At 51.3% G+C, this 21,526-nt stretch overlaps 1 protein-coding gene across 1 annotated transcript in view; it reads right to left on the minus strand.

Moving 5' to 3' along the window:
- DNHD1 (dynein heavy chain domain 1) overlaps positions 1-21,129 on the minus strand; it is a 140,745-nt gene extending 119,616 nt beyond the window's left edge. The window contains exons 1-16 of the mRNA XM_072133564.1: positions 21,046-21,129; positions 20,320-20,968; positions 19,516-19,680; positions 19,072-19,275; positions 7,887-7,997; positions 7,521-7,677; positions 6,901-7,110; positions 6,676-6,819; positions 6,413-6,479; positions 5,987-6,210; positions 4,787-5,024; positions 4,527-4,684; positions 4,065-4,190; positions 3,666-3,942; positions 308-435; positions 36-234 (exon numbers count right to left, since the gene is read on the minus strand). Coding sequence (XP_071989665.1) covers positions 36-234; positions 308-435; positions 3,666-3,942; positions 4,065-4,190; positions 4,527-4,684; positions 4,787-5,024; positions 5,987-6,210; positions 6,413-6,479; positions 6,676-6,819; positions 6,901-7,110; positions 7,521-7,677; positions 7,887-7,997; positions 19,072-19,275; positions 19,516-19,680; positions 20,320-20,968; positions 21,046-21,112 — 3,124 coding nt within the window. The 5' untranslated portion in view covers positions 21,113-21,129. The remainder of the gene's footprint in view (positions 1-35; positions 235-307; positions 436-3,665; positions 3,943-4,064; positions 4,191-4,526; positions 4,685-4,786; positions 5,025-5,986; positions 6,211-6,412; positions 6,480-6,675; positions 6,820-6,900; positions 7,111-7,520; positions 7,678-7,886; positions 7,998-19,071; positions 19,276-19,515; positions 19,681-20,319; positions 20,969-21,045) is intronic.
- Between the last annotated feature and the right edge of the window lie 397 nt (positions 21,130-21,526).

The raw sequence follows: 21,526 nt of genomic DNA on the forward strand, positions 1-21,526 counted from the left end.
AGAACAGACAGAAACACTACAATGCCAAGCCTAACCAGCAAAGATGGCCGCCCAGTGCTTGTGTTTTACAGCAGGGTCCAGCAGTGACTGGACCAGGGGAAGGTGTTGAGAAAAATCCTGTAGACTGTCCACAACACATTGTAGAATGGGGTCTCCTTCATGGAGTACCAAGGTCAGGTCCTGCAGACTCTTCTCCCACAGCTGGAGCTTCTCCCTCATCCGCTCAGTGTTCACCTATGAAAAGATGGCTGGTTATCGGAGCACCAGACAGCAGCATGCATCTGAGGGTCAGGGTCCTGCTTATTACCTTCATAAAGGTGCTGAGCTTCCAGCCAGCAATCTGCTCCCTGCAGCTGGACAACAGTTTCCAGGAGTCCTGACGCGCTTGGATTTGCTGCTCCCCAACAGAGATTGCTGACAAGTCAAAACTTTTACCTGTAGGAAGACAAAATTTCATTTGAAAGCCTACAAAGCACAGAGAGACAAGTAACCTACAGAATGTGGAAAAGACATAAAACCTGGAGACAAGGTGCCAAAAGAACTTGGAAGAAACATGAATCCAAGATTTCATGGTGGATATATGATGGCTAGAAAACATGGTGGAGACATGAAGCCAAGGGTACATGGTGGAGATATGATGGCTAGAAAACATGGTGGACACATAAAGCCAAGGGTACATGGTGGAGATATGATGGCTAGAAAACATGGTGGACACATAAAGCCAAGAGTACATGGTGGAGATATGATGGCTAGAAAACATGGTGGAGACATGAAGCCAAGAGTACATGGTGGAGATATGATGGCTAGAAAACATGGTGGAGACATGAAGCCAAGGGTACATGGTGGAGATATGATGGCTAGAAAACATGGTGGACACATAAAGCCAAGGGTACATGGTGGAGATATGATGGCTAGAAAACATGGTGGAGACATGAAGCCAAGAGTACATGGTGGAGATATGATGGCTAGAAAACATGGTGGAGACATGAAGCCAAAAGTACAGGGTGGAGATATGATGGCTAGAAAACATGGTGGAGACATGAAGCCAAGAGTACATGGTGGAGATATGATGGCTAGAAAACATGGTGGAGACATGAAGCCAAGAGTACATGGTGGAGATATGATGGCTAGAAAACATGGTGGAGACATGAAGCCAAGGGTACATGGTGGAGATATGATGGCTAGAAAACATGGTGGAGACATGAAGCCAAGGGTACATGGTGGAGATATGATGGCTAGAAAACATGGTGGAGACATGAAGCCAAGAGTACATGGTGGAGATATGATGGCTAGAAAACATGGTGGAGACATGAAGCCAAGGGTACATGGTGGAGATATGATGGCTAGAAAACATGGTGGAGACATGAAGCCAAGGGTACATGGTGGAGATATGATGGCTAGAAAACATGGTGGAGACATGAAGCCAAGAGTACATGGTGGAGATATGATGGCTAGAAAACATGGTGGAGACATGAAGCCAAGAGTACATGGTGGAGATATGATGGCTAGAAAACATGGTGGAGACATGAAGCCAAGGGTACATGGTGGAGATATGATGGCTAGAAAACATGGTGGAGACATGAAGCCAAGAGTACATGGTGGAGATATGATGGCTAGAAAACATGGTGGAGACATGAAGCCAAAAGTACATGGTGGAGATATGATGGCTAGAAAACATGGTGGAGACATGAAGCCAAGAGTACATGGTGGAGATATGATGGCTAGAAAACATGGTGGAGACATGAAGCCAAAAGTACAGGGTGGAGATATGATGGCTAGAAAACATGGTGGAGACATGAAGCCATAAGTACATGGTGGAGATATGATGGCTAGAAAACATGGTGGAGACATGAAGCCAAGAGTACATGGTGGAGATATGATGGCTAGAAAACATGGTGGAGACATGAAGCCATAAGTACATGGTGGATATATGATGGCTAGAAAACATGGTAGAGACATGAAGCCATAAGTACATGGTGGAGATATGATGGCTAGAAAACATGGTGGAGACATGAAGCCAAGAGTACATGGTGGAGATATGATGGCTAGAAAACATGGTGGAGACATGAAGCCAAAAGTACAGGGTGGAGATATGATGGCTAGAAAACATGGTGGAGACATGAAGCCAAGAGTACATGGTGGAGATATGATGGCTACAAAACATGGTGGAGACATGAAGCCAAAAATACATGGTGGAGATATGATGGCTAGAAAACATGGTGGAGACATGAAGCCAAGAGTACATGGTGGAGATATGATGGCTAGAAAACATGGTGGAGACATGAAGCCAAGAGTACATGGTGGAGATATGATGGCTAGAAAACATGGTGGAGACATGAAGCCAAGAGTACATGGTGGAGATATGATGGCTAGAAAACATGGTGGAGACATGAAGCCAAGAGTACATGGTGGAGATATGATGGCTAGAAAACATGGTGGAGACATGAAGCCATAAGTACATGGTGGATATATGATGGCTAGAAAACATGGTGGAGACATGAAGCCATAAGTACATGGTGGAGATATGATGGCTAGAAAACATGGTGGAGACATGAAGCCAAGAGTACATGGTGGAGATATGATGGCTAGAAAACATGGTGGAGACATGAAGCCAAAAGTACAGGGTGGAGATATGATGGCTACAAAACATGGTGGAGACATGAAGCCAAGAGTACATGGTGGAGATATGATGGCTACAAAACATGGTGGAGACATGAAGCCAAAAATACATGGTGGAGATATGATGGCTAGAAAACATGGTGGAGACATGAAGCCAAGAGTACATGGTGGAGATATGATGGCTAGAAAACATGGTGGAGACATGAAGCCAAGAGTACATGGTGGAGATATGATGGCTAGAAAACATGGTGGAGACATGAAGCCAAGAGTACATGGTGGAGATATGATGGCTAGAAAACATGGTGGAGACATGGAGCCAAGGGTACATGGTAGAGACATAAAGCCAAGAGTATATGGCGGAGACCATGGTGGACACAAAGCCAAGAGGAAAAGGTGGACACACAAAACCAAGAGGACATGAGGGACACGTAAGACTTAGAGACCATATGAAGCCCAAGAACATGGTTGCAACAGGAAACAAAAACATTGAGGAAAAATAAAGACTTTAGACCATAGTGTATGATTGACACCTATAGAACATGGTCTAGAAACTATGAAAACATAGTCAAGACATGGAGAAAATAATGGGGACAAGAGTCAAGAGTGGTCATGGTAGAGACATGAGGCCTACAGAACATAGTTAAAACATAGAGAACTTCATGAAAACATCTAGAAAACATAGTGGTGACAAGAACCATAGAAAACAAGTGGAACTATAAAGCTGAAAGGACAAAGTAGAGGCATGAATTATATACAGTATAAGAGTAATGGAAAACATGGTGGAAACATGAAGCCTGGAGTTTATGGTTAACACTTGAGGTAGAAATGTGAGGACAAAAAGAACCAGAAAAAAGTCTGGAGATCATTGTGAGATGCAAGGCCCAAAAAAACATTCTAGAAATGTGAGGACTAAAGAACATGAGCTCGAAGAAAATGGAATGATGTGCTCAGGGTAGTAGCCCGAGGAGAGTGCCCACAGGTGAGACCACTGAAATTATGTACATGGAGTGATAGTACACAGAAAAGGCAGGATATTCTGACCTTACCTAGTAAGACCTGACGCGAGTGGCTGAATTCTCGCAGCTTAGACAGGACAGAACACACCTTGCGATGTAGAGATCCCAGATCTCTGAGTGTCAGAGTCAAGTCCTGGCTGGGATCTTGGTAACGCGTGGAGGAGCACGCTACAATCAGATCCTCAGCCTCTTTATAACAGGCCTGAAATGACTGCTCCAGACTGCCAGACATGGACGACAGGTGACTGCTCAGGAACTCGGCTGAAGCCTTCAGGAAGTGCTGGAACATGTCCCAGGTGTCCGTCAACTAAGAAGACCACAAATCTTACCACAAAAATAGGTTCTACAAAACATCAGCATGTCTTCAGTGCACAAGGTGACCCCGGCCTCCACAGGGAGGTTGGTACCCAGGGACCTCTGGTGTCTCACCTTACTGTTCAACTTTTGCTCTTCTACTGTCTGTGGCCGGTAGTTCATGCGAATGACCTCATGGAGGGAGCGGACGTGCTCCACTTGTTCCGCCAGTTCATGTTTTTTCATTTTGAACTCGGCAACCTATAAAAAAAAATATCATATCCAGAGTTCTAATTAAAACACCAGCCCATCCATGAGAAGGCTGGGTCCTGAGATGATGGGGCTGGGAACTTGGGGTATCATCAGAAAGAACCAGGGATAGCCACCAACAGAGATACCATAACCAGGGATAGCCAGAGATACCATAACTGAACGACAGAGGGGACGCTGAGGGAACATGGAATTAGGAGGGAATGAGGGTACGTGTAATCAGGTAGTAGGAGAACCCTAACAACTATTGCTCCCCATTATCTGTCCACCATTTACATCAGGTCTCCCCCATAGGCCACATATAACCAGAGGAATCCCATCTCTCACCTTGTCAGCACAATAGGAAAATGATGAGATCTCTGTTGAGACATCTCTGAAGATCTCTAGGGCTTGTGACAGCTCGTAGATGAGGGAGTTAGACTTTTCGGCCACCTCTGAGGTCAGGAGGTTGAGGATATCCCGTAATATAGCGGCCAGGCCACAACCTAACAAGCATCGCAATATGAGGTTATGTATGACTAGATGTAGGCGGACATAGTGCTCCATAGTGCCACCACAGTGTGCGGTCACTCCACTCATGATCTTACCAGTCTGTGTATGGAAGAACTCACAGCTGACCTCTAGCATGGCCGTAGTGACACATCCCTTCAGTCCACAGACTCGTTGTTCCCAGTTCTGAAGTTTCAGGATTAGATCATCATAACATCGAGCAGAACTTCCACGGAGTTCCTTTAGACTGTGAGGAGACCAGGACTGGACATATTGGTGGATGTCAGACAGCCAGGCGTGCTCTTCACAGAACGTCTCCACCGCATGAAGAGAGTCCTGCACAAGAAGAAGTTCCATGAAACCTAAGACGGACAAAATAGAAATATCTACCTGCCTGGGCAGTCTGCTGCAACCTGCCATGATGATGGACCGTCTCTGTGTGCTTATATGACTATGGACTGTCTCAACATCTTCTCCTGACCAGGGATTGTCTCTGTGTCCTTATCTGACCACAGACTGTCTCTGCCTCTACATGTACTGACCAGGGACTGTCTCTGTGTCCTTATCTGACCACAGACTGTCTCTGCCTCTACATCTACTGACCAGGGACTGTCTCTGTGTCCTTATCTGACCACGGACTGTCTCTGCCTCTACATCTACTGACCAGGGACTGTCTCTGTGTCCTTATCTGACCACGGACTGTCTCTGCCTCTACATCTACTGACCAGGGACTGTCTCTGCGTCCTTATCTGACCACAGACTGTATATGCCTCTACATCTACTGACCAGGGACTGTCTCTGTGTCCTTATCTGACCACAGACTGTCTCTGCCTCTACATCTACTGACCAGGGACTGTCTCTGTGTCCTTATCTGACCACAGACTGTCTCTGCCTCTACATGTACTGACCAGGGACTGTCTCTGTGTCCTTATCTGACCACGGACTGTCTCTGCCTCTACATCTACTGACCAGGGACTGTCTCTGTGTCCTTATCTGACCACAGACTGTCTCTGCCTCTACATCTACTGACCAGGGACTGTCTCTGTGTCCTTATAAGACCACGGACTGTCTCTGCCTCTACATCTACTAATCAGGGACTGTCTCTGCGTCCTTATCTGACCACAGACTGTCTCTGCCTCTACATCTACTGACCAGGGACTGTCTCTGCGTCCTTATCTGACCACAGACTGTCTCTGCCTCTACATCTACTGACCAGGGACTGTCTCTGTGTCCTTATCTGACCACGGACTGTCTCTGCCTCTACATCTTCTACTGACCAGGGGTTACCTCTACCTCACCTCAAGCAGTCTCTGCAGTGTCTTCCGAGCCTCTTGGATGGAGCGGTCATTGAGCAGCATGTACTGCAGTGATTGGAAGTTGCGAGGCAGATAATGTGCCTTCTGCCGGTGTCCCACCACCATCAGTCTTCCTGGCATTGGTCTGGATTTAGCAGATGGTAACGAGGGCCCTGGAACAAGCTGGTGAATATTCTGCCCACCAGGGATGGGGAACACTGGAGATCCTGAAACGGAGAGCTATGCTCAGAATGCAGTATTTCTGGTCTCAAGGTGACAGGAGGGGGCGCTCTACGGCTGATCCCATCCATACCTCACCAGGTCAACCACTACAGTGGGACACATCAATCTGCATATCCTGACCCTGGTGGCCACCAGTTACTGAGTTCTTAGTATGGAAACTCATAAAACAAGTAATACTGATATTACCATGTTGTGTGGGATCCTGTGGCATGGAGGACGCCACCGGGTGGTCCTGGTCACTTGCAGCCATCACCTGCGAAATGGAGACACATTTTCCCTGATCATTGGGGGTTCATGAGGCCTCAGAGATTTCCACCCCCCACATTATTTCTTATCCAGAGACAGAATTGCATCTGACGAGGAGTTGTACTGTAGCCATCAGGACATGTGGGCCATTGGTGGACCCTCCTGCAGAATCCAGCAGGTCCAGCATCAGCCATGTTTTGTACCTCCAGCATGGAGTCCAGCACGGAGTCCAGCATCTGCTCTACACTTCGCTGGATCTGACCGGCTGATGGGCAGAGACGCAGCTCTGCCTCTTCCCCAAACTCCAGCCTAACAAGCAGAAGGGGCCGTCCCGTGGAGGGCATCATCTGTGTAGAGGAGAACCAGGGGAGATACATAAGAGGTCTTCAGGAACAGCACAGAGTGACAGATCCTGCAGAGCATCTCACCTCAGCCAAGCACATTACAAAGGAGCTGATGTTCTGCTGCATGATGGAGGTGAGGTTCTCGTTGATCATGTGTCCAACAAGAGATGAAAGGTTACCCAGCCGGAGCAGCCATGACTCAATGTGCTGCTGCTGCCCCATGGTGGCCTCCTCAGGGCAGCGCATTCCATCTTCCTGGCTTGTTCTTACCATGATGTAGGTGTCCTCTCTGACCTTCAGAAGGAAAGCAGAAGGGTCAGGACATGGGTCACCACATGTCCATCTTTATGATTACACCATCTGCAGCACAAGACTGTGGATGTGGAGGGTGCAGTCATGGTGGGTTTGTCATCCCAGGTGGTCCGCAGCCACGGTTACATATATCTCCCCCCTCAGGTGGTCCGCAGCCACGGTCACATATATCTCCCCCCTCAGGTGGTTCACGGCCTCAGTCGCATATATCTGACCACCTCAGGTGGTCTGCATCCTCGGTCACTTATAACTCCCCCCTCAGGTGGTCTGCAGCCTCGGTCACATATATCTGCCCCCTCAGGTGGTCCGCAGCCTCGGTCACATATATCTGCTCCCACCCTCAGGTGGTTCACAGAGGCCCCGAAGCATCGGTCCAGGACGCTCGCTCTCACCATCTCCAGGACCCGGGTGGTCAGGCCCAGCAGGTTACCCAGGTGTCTCGTGGCCATGGATCGCGTGTGACGTTGCTCTGCCTCCAGCTGATCTATAGAGATGGGATGAGAGAGGAGTCCGGGGAACCACGGCAACAGCGCCAACTCCTGGAGGAACCTGGAAACAGCAATGTGTACTCCAGTCACATCCAGAGCTGCACAGTCCTGCTGGACATCCCACTGCAGCCACCTGGTGGCTCTTTGGAGACAGCCGATCTAGACACCGAGCTCCCCCCTAGTGGCGGCCGTGTCTGCAGCTATGGATGTGTTTGGAGAGGTGGATTTATGTCCCCCTTAAATGCAGCTGCGGGGAGGAGTCACACTCACCTGCTGATATGGTGCAGGGCGGCCAGATAATGGGGGACACTCAGCACAAGAGTCCGGCTCAGGGAGACTCTCCTCCGGACAAAACTGATCCTTGTCACGACCCTCCTCCACCTGCAGCACAGATGAGAAGGGGAGTCAGGCAAAGGGGTGGGGGTGTCAGGCAAGGCGACAGGGGTGTCTGGAGAGTTGCTGCGGGAGGGGGGGGGAGACAGACGAGGGAGACAGGAGAGGAGAAACAGGCAAGCGCTGGTGCGACGCGAGGGCTGGTGCGAGGCGAGCGCTGGTGTAAGAGGAGTGTAAGCTGAGTGTAATAGAATGGCTTTGTGTCCCTGCTAGACTAAATTTCTTTCGGCCTACTTTCCACCAATTTACAGCGTCCAAAAAATGTCAGAGTTTCCACTCCGCCGAAGCTACGCCATTTTTCGGAGCAGAGTCGAAACAGCTGTTTTGGTCTTGGCCATTTTGAGGCTGCATCTGCAACATCCCCCACCGGGGGCTTTTCTTGGGGCCTGGAGGCAGCCGGGGCCCGGAATACCGGAGTGCCTGACGATTGCGGCCTAGGGCGCGCTGTTGTCACGGTGCTTAGTATGGGGACCGGAGGGCTGTCCTACAGCCTGGCAGCTCTCCAGCAGGTGGTGTGTGCAGGAAATATGAAGGGAGAGGCTGATGTACTGGTTCTCCCTGGGGCAACCCCTGAGTGTCTGTAAAATAGGTCCATGTGTAATGGATGGGGAGCCCGTGGTGGTAACAGCCGTATCCAGGGATCAGACGGAGGCAACGTTGTGCAAATCAACTAACGGTTCTTTATTGAACAGGTAGCAGGAAACGGCCAGAAATGGGTAACTGACACTGTCTCTCTCCTCACTCTGTATGCTGGTATCCTAAGAGAACCTGCTCTCTAGGGAGAGCTGGGTTCCCGAGCATGTGCTCCTGGTCAGGTGGTAGCACCTCTCCAATCACAGTACAGAGTACATTGCAGAAACATAATTGGTCAATAACTTACACCCACTTAACCATTGCCTGTCCAGGCAGAATCTACAGCTGCTAATTACCTTAGATTTCCTATGTTACCCCTTAGGTGAGTTGCGCAGGCTCACCTGATGGGTCCTGACAGGTAGAAGGCCTTATTCGTAACTAATCCCTTGCCTATACATTGGCAGGGGTGTTGCACATCCATCTGTAAGAGGCTGTCTGGAGGCATCTCTACGTGGCCTACATCTGCACCCCCTCATCGTTGCCCCTCTAGAGCAAAGGGTGGTCTCCTGGGACCGTGAGGGACGTTCTTAGGGCTGCGGCCTACCTGAGGCCTAGGGGCGGCCTCGGCTGGGAACTGCACCCAGTTCTGCTGACCCCCAGCGTGGCCTGAACTTGTGTACAGCCATTGGCCTCCAGTCCCCGGTGGGGGTGCACTGTTACCCGGATCAACCTCTAGCAGGCCCTGCGGCCTATAGATCCTCAGAAGCCCTGAACTTGCAAGAGCTGTCTGCCCGACCTGTGGGCACTACATCTGGAGAGGTGACCTTAGGCCTGCTACCAGAGCCTGAAGCAAGCCTGTAGGTGCTACTACAGCAGAAAGGCCAGGGGGTGATCTTAAAGGTGCTATTGAACTGTTATACATTTACTGTGCCCTGGTGACAGAATACAGAAGAATAGGGTGCCCCATGTACCCGCCCCCGCATGATCCATGACTTTTATTTTGCCCCCATTTTTTATGCATAGCGTGCTGCTGATTACACTTCATCTGACGCATATGAGACCCAAGTCTCGCAAGAAGGGACAGAAGCCACCTGATCCTACAGGCATCCGCCGATACTTAAAGGGGTATTCTCATCAGGGCATTTACATTTAATTAAATTCATTTGCCATATGTAAACATTTCTTCAATTGGATGTTAATAAAAAAAATGTTCCTGTGTGAAGATAATTTCTCATTAATGTAGTCATGTTGTCCCTTAGAAACGAGATAGCTTCCTCGGATACGACCACGTCACACTCTGGCAGCGGTGGCCAGACATGCGCTATTGAGCCCTGCCTGACCTCCTGGATTCAACGATCATTACCACAGGACGGCTGTGGGACATGCAGTAACTCCCGGACATTTCATATACAAAAACATTTTGTTTCTTTGAGCAATACTTCCAGTAGAGGTGGCCGTATCCGAGGAAGCCATCTCGTTTCTAAGGGACAACATGACTACATTTATGAGAAATTATCTTCACGCAGGAACATTTTTTTTAATAACATCCAATTGAAGAAATGTTTATATATGGAAGATTAATGAAACTGAATGTGAGTGCCCAGACGAGAATACCCCTTTAAGGAGTTTACTGGTCTACCAGTTTGTGTTCCATGGTCTTCTTGGTCCATCTCCTCTCTGCTCTATGGACAGACTGCTGTGGCGATAAGTTCCACTCTCAGTCTACGCTGGCCCATATAGTGGTTCTTCCCAAGCCAGGTAGGGATACTACGCATTGTGCCAACTTTAGGCCCAACTCCCTTATTATCAAAATCTACTCAAAATTGCTGGCTCTGCACCTGAAACCCCTTATCCCAAATTTGTTCCATAAGGAGCAGGTTGGTTTTGTCCTGGGTTGAGAGGCCAAGGACAACACCATCAAGCCTTCCTGATGCAAAACAAATTCCTATGTGCCTTCTGGGGGTGGACGCTGAGAAGGCGTGTGATAGGGTGGGATGGGGCTTTTTGGAAACCTAATTTGGGGTTAGGCCCGGATATGCTGTCCCTGATCAGGGCATTTCCCACAATCCTAGGGCTCAGGTGAGGGTCAATGGTATCCTATCGGAATTTTTACCTTTTCGGAATGAAACTTGGCAGGTCTGCCCCTTGTCTCCACTTGTCTTGGTCGTGGAATCGCTGGCCAATGCCGTCAGAAATAACAGTGAAATTACTGGAATAGACATTGGCAGTTCTACACATAAGATGGCAGTCTTCACAGACAACCTATTGCTGCACATGGCCATAAGTTGTGAGAATGACACAAATCTCCTCCTGTCACATGATGTGTCCCTCTGGTTTGTCAGATGTTTATCACATACAGAGATACAAGTGCAATCATATTATGGGGAGCAGAAGCTTTTATAGTCAGGTGGGAGGAGTTACTGCAGCGAGTCAGTATCTGCAGGACCTCTCCTTCTTCTTCAGGACCTCTGCAATTCTCCCTGGCAGCTCTCACTCACCTCCTGCACCAGATCCTGACTGATCGCCGTCCATTCCTGCACAATCACTGCTGCATTCTGTCACAATGTGTTGGGTTTTGTTTGTCCCCCGTCTCCTTATGATTGACCACAAGTTCTCAATGGGATAAGATCTGGGGAGGTTCCGGGCCATGGACCCAGAATCTCTGTGTTCTGTTCCCGGGCCGTGGACCAGAATCTCTGTGTTCTGTTCCCGGAGCCATGGACCCAGAATCTCTGTGTTCTGTTCCCGGAGCCATTTAGTTCTCCCCTTTATGGCGGGTGCTCCATCATGCTGGAGGAGGCTCTGCTCATCACCATCTCCTCCTGGAGGGTCGGGAGAAGCGGCTCCTGGAGGACATTCTGCTCCATTCTTTATCCATGGAGGTGTTTTTAGGCGATTCCCTTGGCTGAGAAGCCGCCCCCCCCCCCCCACATGAATGGCTGCAGGAGCTTTACAGGTGCAGGAGACAGGACTGGGGGCATCGCTCACCTTGTCTTCTCCCAACAATCGGAAAGGGGATTCATCAGAGACAATGCCTTTCCCCCAGTCCTCAGCGTCCACTCCCTGCACCTCCTGCAGAATATCAGTCTGTCCCTGATGGTTTCTGGAGAGAAGTGGCTTCTGTGCTGCCCTCCTGGACACCAGGCCTTGCTCCAGGAGTCTCCGCAGTGTCACAGTGCCTGCAGATGCCTCACACCTGCTGCTGCCATTCCTGAGCTCTGCGATGCTGGGAGCCCCATCCCCAAGCTGAGACACTTGTAAGAGATGCTCCTGGCGCTTGCTGGTCCTTCTTGGGCTCCTGGAGCCTTTTTGGTAACAATGGAGCCTCTCTACTTGGATTCCTTGATGATGCGATAGATTGGTGACTGAGGTGCAATCTTTCTCGCTGCGATACTCTTCCCTGTTCGGCCAGTTTTGTGCAGTGCAATGATGACTGTTCGTGTCTCTTTAGAGATAACCATGGTTAGCAGAAGAGAAACAATGATGCCAAGCACCAGTCTCCTTGTAAAGTGTCCAGGGGTGTGATTGTTACTTAATCCTGACAGATTGTCCCTCAGCCCTGTCCCCATCAGCCCCTGCACCTGTGTTACTGGAGACATCACTGACACCATGTTACCTGCTCCTATTATACTGCCCAGTGGTGATTGTTACTTACACATGACACATTGTCCCCAGTCCTGTCCCCATCAGCCCCCGCACCTGTGTTACTGGAGACATCACTGACACCATGTTACCTGCTCCTATTATACTGCCCAGTGGTGATTGTTACTTACACATGACACATTGTTCCCAGCCCTGTCCCCATCAGCCCCCGCACCTGTGTTACTGGAGACATCACTGACACCATGTTACCTGCTCCTATTATACTGCCCAGTGGTGATTGTTACTTACACATGACACATTGTCCCCAGCCCTGTCCCCATCAGCCCCCGCACCTGTGTTACTGGAGACATCACTGACACCATGTTACCTGCTCCTATTATACTGCCCAGTGGTGATTGTTACTTACACATGACACATTGTCCCCAGCCCTGTCCCCATCAGCCCCCGCACCTGTGTTACTGGAGACATCACTGACACCATGTTACCTGCTCCTATTATACTGCCCAGTGGTGATTGTTACTTACACATGACACATTGTCCCCCAGCCCTGTCCCCATCAGCCCCTGCACCTGTGTTACTGGAGACATCACTGACACCATGTTACCTGCTCCTATTATACTGCCCAGTGGTGATTGTTACTTACACATGACACATTGTCCCCAGCCCTGTCCCCATCAGCCCCCGCACCTGTGTTACTGGGGACATCACTGACACCATGGCAGCTGCTCCGCCTAAGGCGCCTGCAATGAAGGGGAAATGTGTTTTGGGGGAAAAAGTTTATTTTCTAGGCAAATATTGAATTTGCAATGAATTGCTGATAAGCTGATCCCTCTTTATAACATTCTGGAGAATATGCAAATTACCATTATACCACCTGATGCCGGAGACTTTGTAACAATTAACATTTGTATCATTCTCAGAACTTCTGGCCATGACTGTATGTTACGAATCCTGAAACTAGCCTCCTGACAATACTAAAATAATTGGACAGGTACTCGGTAGTCTCGAACTTCCGAGTGAATGTTTCTAAATCAGAACTGCTCTATGTGAATCCTCCAGAGCTGGTGGTAGCTTCACTGTCGCGTTTCATGCCAGTCAAATGTTGTCGGGGGGCGATTAAGTACTTGTGGGTTTTAATACCTTCTGACCCTTTCGAGGCGTTTACTCTTAATTATACTCCGCTGCTGAGTTCGGTGGAAAAGGATATGGCGTGGTGGTCCAAGCTGCCCCTTTCATGGATGGGTAGGATGAGCGCCTTGAAATTGGACATTCTCTCTAAAAATGTTTCAAAAAGTTCTGTGGGCGGTTCCCGGCTCCTTTCTGCATAAACTACGTTCCCTGCCCATGAGGTTTGTTTGGGGGACATCGAGACCGCGGCCTTCTTTCTCTACCATTTCCAGGCCCAAGTCTGAGGGGGGTATGGGTCTTCCGGATTTTGCCCTGTGCCACTCTGCCAAGGTGCGTAGGCTGTGGATGGAAATTGAGATGGATAGCAATTCTTCCCTGATTTTGGCAGCTCTGTGACACCTAGGGGGGTCCTCACTAGGGAACTTACTGGCTGAAGAGTGGTGTCACGTCTGCTCCTGCCACACACCTAATCTCAGAGGTCTACGGGTTGCTGCTGGGGGACAGTCATGGGGGGGCACAGAACTAGATTAGAGGAAGCTTGGGAAAGAGTGGCGGCGGTCATTTTCGGAGGAGGAGTGATCTAGATCTATGGCTCATAGGACTTCCATTTCTTGTCTGTTACAGGAGACACGTTATAAGACACTGTCACAATGGTAGAGGACACCGTGTGTTGTACACCAGTTCTACCCCTCAGTGTCTGGAGATGTGGGGTGGAGGAGGGGACGAGGCTTCACATGTGGAGGATGTGCCCTGGAGTTTAGGATCTGCGGATAATCTGACATCTCCCTCCACCCCGTGCCGTCCGGCTGTAGCTCTTCTCTCCATGGGCTCCGGTCACATTGGGGCTTCTGAGGCACTTTGTTATGTCAATGAGGCGCTTCATTCCCAGAATATGGATGTAGACTACACCCCCTTCTAGGGCCACGTGGGCTGCAGAAATGGCAAACATCCAGAGGACGGAGGAGATGGTGGTGCTGGATGATTATCGGCCTCCTGGTACCGATTCCATTTACAATGGCTACCGAGGGTCTCATCACGGACTCCCCACAGTTTGCTCTTTGGATAAGTGGTTTGTAATGTTACACGATGAGATACCTCCACCCCCGTTCCTTCTGCCCCCCCTAGTCTGATTATGTTGTCTTGTGAGTGGATGTGTGTGTTGGTTGTATGATATCTACATTTAGGTTTTCAATTAGTTTGGTTATGTGTTCATTTCCTTTACGGGTTATCATACACTTAGGCCTCGCTACACATGGTGGGTACTCCCATATAATGCCCCCCCCCCCCATACACTTGGGTGGATAAACACTTAGGCCTCGCTACACATGGTGGGTACTCCCATATAATGCCCCCCCCCCCCATACACTTGGGTGGATAAACACTTAGGCCTCGCTACACATGGTGGGTACTCCCATATAATGCCCCCCCCCCCCCATACACTTACATGGTGGGTACTCCCATATAATGCCCCCCGCCCCATACACTTCATTTGTACCGGAGCAATGTGTGATTGTGGATTGCTGTTGCTTCTTCATACACTATTCATTCAATCAATGTATGAACCTTAATGTGATGTTACACCCGATGTTATCATTTGTTTCAATAAAACCGTTACTGAACTTCAATAGTTGGGGTGAGAGCGCCACAAAACTGGAGGAAACACCGTAGTAATTACCCCCTCCACCCCTACCCTTACCCCCTCTGTACTGCTATCACACATGTACATAATCCAGCCCCCTCCACCCCTACCCTTACCCCCTCTGTGCTGCTGTCACACATGTACATAATCCAGCCCCCTCCACCCCTACCCTTACCCCCTCTGTACTGCTATCACACATGTACATAATCCAGCCCCCTCCACCCCTACCCTTACCGCCTCTGTGCTGCTGTCACACATGTACATAATCCAGCCCCCTCCACCCCTACCCTTACCCCCTTTGTGCTGCTGTCACACATGTACATAATCCAGCCCCCTCTACCCCTACCCTTACCCCCTCTGTGCTGCTGTCACACATGTACATAATCCAGCACCCCCTACCCTTACCCCCTCTGTGATGCTGTCACACATGTACATAATCAAGCCCCCTCCACCTCTACCCTTACTCCCTCTGTGCTGCTGTCACACATGTACATAATCCAGCCCTCTCCACCCCTACCCTTACCCCCTCTGTGATGCTGTCACACATGTACATAATCCAGCCCCCTCCACCCCTACCCTTACCCCCTCTGTGATGCTGTCACACATGTACATAATCAAGCCCCCTCCACCTCTACCCTTACCCCCTCTGTGATGCTGTCACACATGTACATAATCCAGTCCCCTCTACCCCTACCCTTACCCCCTCTGTGCTGCTGTCACACATGTACATAATCCAGCCCCCTCCACCCCTACCCTTACCCCCTCTGTGCTGCTGTCACACATGTACATAATCCAGCACCCCCTACCCTTACACCCTCTGTGCTGTTGTCACACATGTACATAATCCAGCCCCCTCTACCCCTACCCTTACACCCTCTGTGGCACTGTTACACATGTACATAATCCAGCCCCCTCCACCCCTACCCTTATCCCCTCTGTGCTGCTGTCACACATGTACATAATCCAGCCCCCTCCACCCCTACCCTTACCCCTCCTGTGCTGCTGTCACACATGTACATAATCCAGTCCCCTCTACCCCTACCCTTACCCCCTCTGTGCTGCTGTCACACATGTACATAATCCAACCCCCTCTACCCCTACCCTTACCCCCTCTGTGCTGCTGTCACACATGTACATAATCCAGCCCTCTCCACCCCTACCCTTACCCCCTCTGTGATGCTGTCACACATGTACATAATCCAGCCCCCTCCACCCCTACCCTTACCCCCTCTGTGATGCTGTCACACATGTACATAATCAAGCCCCCTCCACCTCTACCCTTACCCCCTCTGTGATGCTGTCACACATGTACATAATCCAGTCCCCTCTACCCCTACCCTTACCCCCTCTGTGCTGCTGTCACACATGTACATAATCCAGCCCCCTCCACCCCTACCCTTACCCCCTCTGTGCTGCTGTCACACATGTACATAATCCAGCACCCCCTACCCTTACACCCTCTGTGCTGTTGTCACACATGTACATAATCCAGCCCCCTCTACCCCTACCCTTACACCCTCTGTGGCACTGTTACACATGTACATAATCCAGCCCCCACTACCCCTACCCTTATCCCCTCTGTGCTGCTGTCACACATGTACATAATCCAGCCCCCTCCACCCCTACCCTTACCCCTCCTGTGCTGCTGTCACACATGTACATAATCCAGTCCCCTCTACCCCTACCCTTACCCCCTCTGTGCTGCTGTCACACATGTACATAATCCAGCCCCCTCTACCCTACCCTTACCCCCTCTGTGCTGCTGTCACACATGTATATAATCCAGCACCCCCTACCCTTACCCCCTCTGTGCTGCTGTCACACATGTACATATTCCAGCCCCTCTAACCCTACCCTTACCCCCTCTGTGCTGCTGTCACACATGTACATAATCCAGCCCCCTCCACCTCTACCCTTACCCCCTCTGTGCTGCTGTCACACATGTACATAATCCAGCCCCCTCCACCCCTACCCTTACCCCCTCTGTGCTGCTGTCACACATGTACATAATCCAGCCCTCTCCACCCCTACCCTTACCCCCTCTGTGCTGCTGTCACACATGTATATAATCCAGCCCCCTCTACTCCTGCCCTTACCCCCTCTGTGCTGCTGTCACACATGTACATAATCCAGCCCCCTCCACCTCTACCCTTACACCCTCTGTGCTGCTGTCACACATGTACATAATCCAGCCCCCTCCACCTCTGCCCTTACCCCCTCTGTGCTGCTGTCACACATGTACATAATCCAGCCCCCTCCACCCCTACCCTTACCCCCTCTGTGCTGCTGTCACACATGTACATAATCCAGCCCCCTCTACCCCTACCCTCACCCCTTCTGTGCTGCTGTCACACATGTACATAATCCAGCCCCTCTACCCCTACCCCCTCTGTGCTGTTGTCACACATGTACATAATCCAGACCCTCTACCCCTACCCTTACCCCCTCTGTGCTGCTGTCACACATGTACATAATCCAGCCCCCTCTACCCCTACCCTTACACCCTCTGTGCTGCTGTCACACATGTACATAATCCAGCCCCCTCCAGCCCTACCCTTACCCCCTCTGTGCTGCTGTCACACATGTACATAATCCAGCCCCCTCCACCCCTACCCTTACCCCCTCTGTACTGCTGTCACACATGTACATAATCCAGCCCCCTCTACCCCTACCCTTACCCCCTCTGTGCTGCTGTCACACATGTACATAATCCAGCCCCCTCCACCCCTACCCTTACCCCCTCTGTGCTGCTGTCACACATGTACATAATCCAGCCCCCTCCACCCCTACCCTTACCCCCTCTGTGCTGCTGTCACACATGTACATATTCCAGCCCCTCTACCCCTACCCTTACCCCCTCTGTGATGCTGTCACACATGTACATAATCCAACCCCCTCTACCCCTACCCTTACCCCCTCTGTGCTGCTGTCACACATGTACATAATCCAGCCCCCTCCACCCCTACCCTTACCCCCTCTGTGCTGCTGTCACACATGTACATATTCCAGCCCCTCTACCCCTACCCTTACCCCCTCTGTGATGCTGTCACACATGTACATAATCCAGCCCCCTCTACCCCTACCCTTACCCCCTCTGTGCTGCTGTCACACATGTACATAATCCAGCCCCCTCTACCCCTACCCTTACCCCCTCTGTGCTGCTGTCACACATGTACATATTCCAGCCCCTCTACCCCTACCCTTACCCCCTCTGTGCTGCTGTCACACATGTACATAATCCAGCCCCCTCCACCCCTACCCTTACCCCCTCTGTGCTGCTGTCACACATGTACATATTCCAGCCCCTCTACCCCTACCCTTACCCCCTCTGTGATGCTGTCACACATGTACATAATCCAACCCCCTCTACCCCTACCCTTACCCCCTCTGTGCTGCTGTCACACATGTACATAATCCAGCCCCCTCTACCCCTACCCTTACCCCCTCTGTGCTGCTGTCACACATGTACATATTCCAGCCCCTCTACCCCTACCCTTACCCCCTCTGTGCTGCTGTCACACATGTACATAATCCAGCCCCCTCCACCCCTACCCTTACCCCCTCTGTGCTGCTGTCACACATGTACATATTTCAGCCCCTCTACCCCTACCCTTACCCCCTCTGTGATGCTGTCACACATGTACATAATCCAGCCCCCTCTACCCCTACCCTTACCCCCTCTGTGCTGCTGTCACACATGTACATAATCCAGCCCCCTCTACCCCTACCCTTACCCCCTCTGTGCTGCTGTCACACATGTACATATTCCAGCCCCTCTACCCCTACCCTTACCCCCTCTGTGCTGCTGTCACACATGTACATAATCCAGCCCCCTCCACCCCTACCCTTACCCCCTCTGTGCTGCTGTCACACATGTACATATTCCAGCCCCTCTACCCCTACCCTTACCCCCTCTGTGATGCTGTCACACATGTACATAATCCAGCCCCCTCCACCCCTACCCTTACCCCCTCTGTGCTGCTGTCACACATGTACATATTCCAGCCCCTCTACCCCTACCCTTACCCCCTCTGTGATGCTGTCACATATGTACATAATCCAGCAGCCTCTACCACTACCCTTACCCCCTCTGTACTTTCTGTGAGATTGGGATCTTACCTTCTGAACGCTCTCATCTTAAGAAATTCCCGGTAGAATGGGATCCTCCTCATGGTGCGGCACAGGACGGCCTCCCGATGCCAGACACCCAGCTCCTGCACTTCAGAGCCGCAAGTGGGGTGCACATGGAGGACTCCAAAGGGTGAGAATACAAAGTGCTCGGGCTGGAGGTGGGAAAGGAGGGTGACCCTGAGGTCATAGGAGCTGCAGAGACAGGAGACTGCATGATAGACACATCAACAGCCGGAGCCCGCGCCCCTCCACCAGCCGGTGCCCGCGCCCCTCCACCGGCCGGAGCCCACGCCCCTCCACCGGCCGGAGCCCGCGCCCCTCCACCGGCCGGAGCCCGCGCCCCTCCACCAGCCCGAGCCCGCGCCCCTCCACCAGCCGGTGCCCGCTTCCCTCCACCAGCCGATACCCGTATATACAGATGGTGAGAGGTACCTGTCCTGGATTGCTCCAGTTCTGTTAAGATACATGAAGACGACTTTCCCCAAGTGTCGGAGCTTTACTAAAATCTCTGCCGCATCGTACCCCGATACCTGGTGATGTGCAGCCCCCAAACTCCTATCAGGACTCAAGGGCTGGTGCAGGACGTCAGGAGCCCGACTGCTGAAGAAAGACAAAGAGACGTCACCAGCCTCATTCTCGACACTCCTCTCCCGAGATGCCCTGTGCTGCTCACATACAAGCGACTATCCCAGACAGATATACTGAGCACATGAACCCATATGCAGACTCCATATACACATGTGGGGCACAGTCTCACTGCTCCATACTTATACATGTGGTGCACGGTATCAATGCTCCATATACACAGGTGGTGCACAGTCACACTGCTCCATATACACAGGTGGTGCACAGTCTCACTGCTCCATATACACAGGTGGTGCACGGTCTCACTGCTCCATATACACAGGTGGTGCACGGTCTCACTGCTCCATATACACAGGTGGTGCACAGTCTCACTGCTCCATATACACAGGTGGTGCACGGTCTCACTGCTCCATATACACAGGTGGTGCACGGTCTCACTGCTCCATATACACAGGTGGTGCACGCTCTCACTGCTCCATATACACAGGTGGTGCATGCTCTCACTGCTCCATATACACAGGTGGTGCACGGTCTCACTGCTCCATATACACAGGTGGTGCACGGTCTCACTGCTCCATATACACAGGTGGTGCACGGTCTCACTGCTCCATACTTATACATGTGGTGCACAATCTCGCTGCTCACGCTCACCTGGTTGGTCGGTCGGTGTCGGGCTGTATTATCATGGGCAGGTCAGTGCACAGGGCCAAGTGAAGACCTTTAGGGCCACATTGCCACATGGACTCTGCAGCCGCCAGCTCGGCCCCCACACCCCCCACATGGTGTGCCAGCTCATGTAGGTAGACCGGAGGCGGCTGGGTTCGGTAGCGCTCCTCCAGGTTATTGGGGAGGCGGTAGAGTGCAGAGGTGTCGGGGGGGAAGGCGTTGTGCAGCGCTCCAGGGATGTCCAGGTCACGTAGGAGCGAGCGATGAAGCTCATACTGTCTGTTCAGCTGCACCAGAGACGGCAGGAGGCGGCCACACTCACCCACCAGACCCTCCCGGTGCGGGCGCACAAGGCGGAGGATATCCAGCAGCTCCAGCCACCACTCCCGGCTAAAGCCCTGGGATGCCCCAGACAGAAACTGGCCCAGCGCCTCGGCCAGAAGCGACATATCACCCACAGGACCACGGCAAGACCACGGCTGCAGCTGTGCCAGGAGGCGTCGCAGTGCCTGACCCTGAGATCTGCTGCCACCATCCTGAGGACCTGCCAGAGAAAGGGAAGACGATCTCAGTGCACCATCCTGAGGACCTGCCAGAGAAAGGGAAGACGATCTCAGTGCACCATCCTGAGGACCTGCCAGAGAAAGGGAAGACGATCTCAGTGCACCATCAACAACACGATGACACCATCAGTTCTGTCACCCCTGGTACCTGCGCGAGGAGCAGTGATGGGGAGCGGAGGAAGCCGCATCCTGGTCCGCAAGACTGTAGACTCCATCACATCAATATAAAGAACATCCTGGAAAGAGAAGAGAACATAAATGAGGGGTCCCCTACCTGTAGAGAGGTCCTCAGAAATACCTGCACACAGACACATGAGAGGTCCCCTATAGAGAGGTCCTCAGTAATACCTGCACACAGACACATGAGAGGTCCCCTATAGAGAGGTCCTCAGTAATACCTGCACACAGACACATGAGAGGTCCCCTATAGAGAGGTCCTCAGAAATACCTACACACAGACACATGAGAGGTCCCCTATAGAGAGGTCCCCAGAAATACCTGCACACAGACACATGAGAGGTCCCCTATAGAGAGGTCCCCAGAAATACCTGCACACAGACACATGAGAGGTTCCCTGTAGAGAGGTCCTCAGAAATACCTGCACACAGACACATGAGAGGTCCCCTATA

The sequence above is a fragment of the Engystomops pustulosus genome, chromosome 2 (genome assembly GCF_040894005.1).
Source record: "Engystomops pustulosus chromosome 2, aEngPut4.maternal, whole genome shotgun sequence".
In the NCBI taxonomy this organism is placed as follows: domain Eukaryota; kingdom Metazoa; phylum Chordata; class Amphibia; order Anura; family Leptodactylidae; genus Engystomops; species Engystomops pustulosus.